Source organism: Tuber melanosporum (assembly GCF_000151645.1).
Source record: "Tuber melanosporum whole genome shotgun sequence assembly, scaffold_29, strain Mel28".
NCBI classification, from domain to species: domain Eukaryota; kingdom Fungi; phylum Ascomycota; class Pezizomycetes; order Pezizales; family Tuberaceae; genus Tuber; species Tuber melanosporum.
This window is the reverse complement of record NW_003298963.1, coordinates 160,467-167,098: the sequence shown is the minus strand read 5'-3', so window position 1 is coordinate 167,098 and position 6,632 is coordinate 160,467. Positions and strand designations below refer to the sequence as shown.

The following is a 6,632-nucleotide window of genomic DNA, read 5'->3' as shown; positions in this document are numbered from 1 at the left end:
CGAAGCTGCTATATAGGAGCCCTCCCCTGCACACCCAGAGCCTTGACCGGGCTTAGGAATGAATTGCTGGAGAATCTGAGAGGAGAGAATGGGTGAGAAAGAGGTGGGTAGGGATATCTTTCGCAAGATATTAGCCCACGGTGGCAGTAGGCCCGACTCACTGCCAGAGTATCATATGACCTCCCTACAATATCCGGGAAGAAGCGCTTTCCGTTTCTTCCTAACTACCGCTACATATAGGAATCGCTAAAGTGGAAGGGGGATGAAACTGACGGAAAATTTGTAGATCCACTGTTTGTAAATTTAAGGAAGAATCTATGAAAAAAAAAAAAGAGAGTACCTAACATGCCAAAAGTAAATTCCTTACAAGTCCTAAAATTTGTGCTTTGCCCGTACTCTCTCCCCTGCCTGACGGGTATAGTACAGTATGAATACTTGAGTATTTGCATCCCCATAGCCTGGTGATCTCAAACCAAAACATCTTTCGCCCAACCTTACCTTACAACGCTATGCTGCATCACCCGACGAGACAAGAGATGATCTGGTGTGGATTAGAGCCTTATTCCAAAACAGGCCTCCCATTGATATTGGGAAGAACAATGCCCTTCATTTCATCCTCACGACTACCAACCTAGCAAATAAGAAATCACATATGTCTCTGCCCTGAGGGTCCTCCAGTCCCGCATCCAAGACCAGGTTTTGTACTTCCAACCACACCCGCTCCTGACCCGCAGGGAAACAACAACTTGCTTAACATACGGCTACGATATAGTAGCGCTGGTTGGGCATTCTAGAAGACGGACCGACCTGCTGGGGTAAAACTCTAAGCGCTTGTCACTATTCTTTCATAAGCCCGTATATTTCAAGTGCGTATTATTTGCGATATTCTTTCTGGGAGCTTGGGTGGGTTAGGATTGTGTAGAGTACTAGATTTACTGTTCCAGGGATTGTGGGTTGAGGTTAAGCTTGAAGAAAGCTGCCGAGGCTGCTGGTCTTAATAATGGATAAAAGTGGTAGACCAATCGCGCAGCGGCGGTAGATAGCAGAATTTTTGTTCTGGAATTGGGGCGGCGTGTGGATCAGAGAAGGAGTGGTAAACAACTTCGTTCTCTTCGTTCGTCTTCACTTCTAACAGTAACGATAAAGATAGGCGTATAAATAAATCATAAACAATGCATCCCAATCCTTCCACAGATCGCCGCACTTACTCTATCTCTCCACGAATACCCCTCATTCCTTCTCACACTCCGGGATGACAAAGGAAGGACATGTTTAGAGAATCTCGTCGGTAAATCTCTGAACCTTCATAATGATCTACGGTACTCCTGAACTATCCGTCAGACTCCTGAGACTTCCACAATCTACTCTGACCATCTGACGTCTATGTAGGTCCTTCAACAGGTGATGGGAGGAGCACCGTGTGCCGCTAGGGTACCGTAAGATACTAGTGCAAGGCAGAGGAAGAGGCCGTTGGGTATATGAGCAAGTACAAAGTTGCGGTCTAGATGTAAAAGCGGACACTCGATATCGAAGGAGATCGCTGAAATATATACCTGAGTTCATTGCTGGCTCTTGGCCTTAATTGGCGAGTATGTGGTGCGTTAAGCCTATATGTAGGTTTACCTAGATGTGTAGGAGTTTTCCCTTCCTGTATTTAAGCAGGAGCAAATCGGTCATGGACCACTAAGTCGAACACGTTCACTCTTGCCTCCACACAAGTGTTTTCCTCCTCACTACATGAACCGCTGCGTACGTTCACTATTAATATATCTCTTTACAATAACTAGGGAGAATAAAGCGTTTTCGCTATACGCATAGGTACTATAGTAGCCTTGGAAATATCGACTAGTGATGGGAATACATGTGACCAAAGCTTCCACTTTCTGAATATCGTGGTATCATATCCAATTCCGGAAAGTTAATACGGGGGGCCCCTCGCTTCTCCGGGTTCATCCCCTTCGCTTATGCATGCTAAGCTTCCCCACAGCCCTCTGAATACCTGCTAGCTAAACCCCTCCTTCACTAAGCGCCAGAAGAGTATGGAACACACTTCTCTGCTTTCTAGCAAATCCGGAACATCGACTGCATTAGCCACACCCGAAGAACGGGGGATCTCGACTAGAGCTCCTACCATTTTTGCCTTACTTTCTTTCACCGGGCTCATATCCAGCTTACAAAGTAATTTCCTGATATCTCAGGATATTCAGAGCCACAAACCCTCAAATTCGTAGTGTTTACAGAGATATCATAACACTAGCGGGGACGCGGGAAAACCTTCTGAGAAGACATGACCTAAGCTAGCAGAGCTATTTAAACTCACTTCCTACTATTGGAATTTTATACGATACAATAGCAATACTCAACGTGGTTAAGGCAGGGGGGTCTAATACCATGACCACTGCACGAAATATTTCCGGGCTATCGTAGGATACAGATACAATGGCTAAAAGTTCCACAACCGGACTACTCTTGCCAAGGTTGTGGCTAGCCGCCACAACCCCTGGTTTCTCTCTCGCTCGCAACCATGGGCACTCCTCCAGAGTGCCCGACAGCTCAATGTAATTTTGCAGCTCAACGCAAATTTGTGGCTCTATGCAAATTTGTTGCTCACTGCAACTTTGTGGCACAGTATTATTCAGTTCAATATAATATGATAATATTTAAGTTCAATATCACATTTAAAATTATGATAGTATTCAAATTCAATATATCATTATGGTTTAATTTATTCTTGTAGATTTATCTATTCTCAGACCTATCATGTTTATATACAATATACTTCTTAACAAATTCAATCATGCCACCAGTATGATACTACAAATTATTCTTCCAAGCTAGAGTGTGGAATTGTACGTAAATATCATGTACCATATACAGGTGGCAATTAAATCCCATTCCTCCTCACCTACAAACAATATGAATATTGCTGCAATAGCATCATAATGGCAATTTGAAATTAGGTACACTTGATTTAGAAATTGTTGGTAAGGGTATTAATCTAAGCAAGAATAGCCTGTAGAAAATAAAGTTGAACATAAGCCTTTCCTGGGTAAGATTAAGACTTATATTAAAAGAAAGACCAAGAATACAGACTTATAAAAAGAAGGCTTATTGCCAGTATTAAACAACAAGTAAGGTTGAATAAAGTCAAAAAAATTTAAATATTTTTTTTGTACCATATGCTTCAAATATTATATTCTTAAACAAAAGTCTTATGTTGCACTACAAATTGGTACTATATCATGTCACAAAGTTGTGCTTTGCCACAAATCTGTTGTGGCACAAAGTTGCATTGAGCCACAAATGTGCTTTGTGCCACAAATCTGTTGTGGCACAAAGTTGCATTGAGCCACAAATGTGCTTTGTGCCACAAATGTGCATTGTGCATTGAGCTGCAAACCTGCATTGAGCTGTCGGGCACGAGTACCCCGCCCGCGCCAGGCTTTACTGCATCCCAGAAAACTTTTGAGGCATTTCATTATTGTGGTAGGGATGTGAGCGCGGATACGGTATGTAAAAGCCTGAATAAGTAGGCTATGTTCTAAGTCTCGTAGCCCAAAATTTCCCTCTCTAGAAAAGGGGCGAAAATGAGGTAGCAGAGAAAAGCATTAGCAAAGTATGGGCGCAGCGAGCAGACTCCCTAAGTTTGATGTTTTTCTAAATTTTTGGTGCATCATTCGGCACCCCTTCTGTTCATTGTGCCCTCGCTGCTATGCGCTATGAGAGGAAATTCCGGGGTCTTAGCGCATAGCCAACAACTGTTGTTTAATCTGCCCCGGGATAGCTTTTGCAATACTCAAAAACCCACAAATCTCAGCTCATACCATCCATCACATTCAGGGACCAGTAGAGTGATGCACATAATTTTGGTATCGGGTTTGACTTGATTCCTACGCTGAATTGAATTGTCTACCAATTGATGTCTGAGCTAATTTTTGTAATCCCCCTTTGTCTCAACCTCAATTAAGTCAAATAACGGCCTCCCTGAGAAGTGCCCGCTCTTTCTACTACCGATCACCTTCCAGCTGCGCTCGGCCAAGAAGGTTAGTTCTATGTCAAACTCGAGAGAAGTGGCAAGGCGGCATACGTATCCATAGCCTCCTTGTTGCCAATTTTCTTGGTCGTTTCTCCCCTACCGGCTGCAGCTGCGTCTGCGAGCAATTGGCTATGACAGCACTTCTCCAGAGATAGGAACCAGAATACGGTCTCCTCTACGGTCCCACCGGTGGTGAGTAGTCCATGGTTTTGGAGCAAAGCTGCCTGTATCGCCGGTAAATCAACCACAGGGATAACGTCTATTTCCAAGTTTATGAGTTACGTACCTTCTTTGCTCCAAGAGTCTGAGCAATAGCAATGCCCTCCTCTTCTTCTAGGACTACGCCTCTAAAATTTCCATACAACACGTGATCCTGTTACCATATACTAATCAATATCTACCTCCAAACCGATCGATCAAGACTGACATTATAGAAGGCACAGCTGTCCTGGGTGGTGATATCTAGGGTTCTCCCAAGAGTACAAAAGGTACGCCCATATAAGGAATGGGCATGCGCGGCGCAGTTAACATCGGGACGGGCTGTGTGGATTGCCGAATGAATCATGAAGGCTGCCAGATTGAGGTGGCGATTTGCACCACCTTCAAGGACCTTCCCGGATTCATCAATGAGAAGCAAATACGAAGCTTTTATTAAGGCAAAGTGAAGGCCAAGCGGATTAACCTAAAGCCTCATAACCAACGTTTAGGCAGCGATAAAACGGGGGAGAGGGAAGCGATTTCTGCCTACCCAAAACGCATGTGGGTTAATTGGATCCTGTTCATATTAGCCATTCGAAAGAGATGGGGATTGCGGCTCCGTTACCCTAAGGGATATATGACCGGCTGTAGCAAATATTGTCAGAATTAGAATCGCTAGTAATTAGGGATGATGGGAGTTCTCACCGACTCCTTCATCGAACCCATGCTTTGCAAAAATTCTGAATCCAGCAGCGAGTCTCTCTTTAAGGTATTGCCTCTCAGTCTCTGGACTCTCAAACTCCATACCTGCGCCTGGCTCAGGGCATCCTACCCTATCCTCGAGTGGAACATTTATAGTCTCAGCCGCGAGTGCGCTGCGAGAACTAGTCACCGTTGGTGCCATTACCGGCTAACTGATGTTTGGATTTTGAATCGAAAGTTTATTGGTAGTCGGTACGCCGGATGAGAGTTGACGAGGGTGGGTTAGGAGGGAGGAGGTAGGGAGGAGATGTGCTTAAATACTGTCAACGAATGATGGTCCAGGACGCAGCCCATTATTGCAAGATGGCCAACGGATGTCTACTGTAGCCAGCGGGTGAGGAGAATTAGCAGAACTCGCAACCAACCTTGCATGACTCGGCTGTTATTGATACCGGTAAACTGTCGATAAATCCACAATCGGGGATCGGGAGCTTGGCGCTTGTAGGGGGGTTTACTCAACAGGGATTGCTAGACTAGTCTGAGCCACAACAAGTTTTGCCAAGTAGGTTGATAGAATTGTGAATACCAGTTAATGGAATCAAGCAAGGTCAGCTCATCCAGGCTATACCGCGTCTGGAAAATACTATGGCGTATTTTGTCCCAAGTTGCTGAGATTAGCGATGGTGGATTTATCGAGAATATGGTATTTGAGTATCTCGTAGTCACAAGGTTTCCCGCTTGATGATCCTCACCTTACCCTAAGTTAGAGCGACGATCCGTGGCAATCCAAAACTCTTTTAGGGTGCGCTTGAATACGATTCCGTACCGTTTTGCGATCGTGTCCCATACTGTACTTGTATTCTAAAAACGAACACACTTCCATTTTGAAACGGTCACTTTGTGCTCGGGTGTTGTGGAGGTAAAAATCGAGGATGGCAGGGATGCGATCAGGAATCTCCGGAATCTTATTGTACAGATCAGGGTTTTGAGGAAAAAGGGGGGTACTAGGAAGTTAAAACCCGGAGTAGTTGCGATTTCAACTAAAGAACTATGATACCAGACTGCTACCGCATTTCACGGTTTCAGAGTGGTAAATAGATGTTTTGTGTTTGATAGGTTTTTAACCTACAAGCATTTTGTGCCCTGGTTTGTGGGGTTTGGAGTAGGTGACTGGTTATTTACCAGCATAAATAGATAGTCGTTTTCTTCTTTCCTTTCCTTCCTTTCTTTCTTCTTCACGCAACGTCTTCTGTATTTATAACACATCAACTTCCCCATCTACAGCCTCACTATCTATCTCCTTAATTCCATTCTACAAAGCTTCACATCACCAACCTTACACTACTACTTCCTAAGTGAGCCTTGCAGAAACCTCTTATTCTCCATCGCGTGAGACCATACTCATGTATGCACTAGTACATCCTTGAAGTAAGGGTAAAATTTTTTGCTTCTCTTGACTTCATATGGGCACTCATTCGGTGGAAGAGTTACAAAACTTGTATGAAGATTTATGAAAGCATTCAAAACAAGATTGAAGTATCTATTATTTTTATGCTGGATTAGTTTTCATATAAAATAATTGAAGAGATAGAAGCAATTTGAACTTACCGGCTTACTGTATTGTATGACCACTATGCTGAAACCTTTCTTGTACTTCTCGATTCAAAGCATTCCGACCCATGGTCCAGATGAACAT

General features: G+C 43.8%; 1 protein-coding gene across 1 annotated transcript; it reads right to left on the bottom strand.

The window, feature by feature from the left end:
• Positions 1-3,928: 3,928 nt before the first annotated feature.
• Positions 3,929-4,601, bottom strand: GSTUM_00006631001 (uncharacterized protein; the record flags this gene model as incomplete). Its single annotated transcript, XM_002838830.1, has 4 exons — positions 3,929-4,025; positions 4,088-4,260; positions 4,323-4,409; positions 4,464-4,601. 4 exons carry the CDS (start codon positions 4,599-4,601, stop codon positions 3,929-3,931), a joined length of 495 nt encoding a protein of 164 aa, XP_002838876.1.
• Between the last annotated feature and the right edge of the window lie 2,031 nt (positions 4,602-6,632).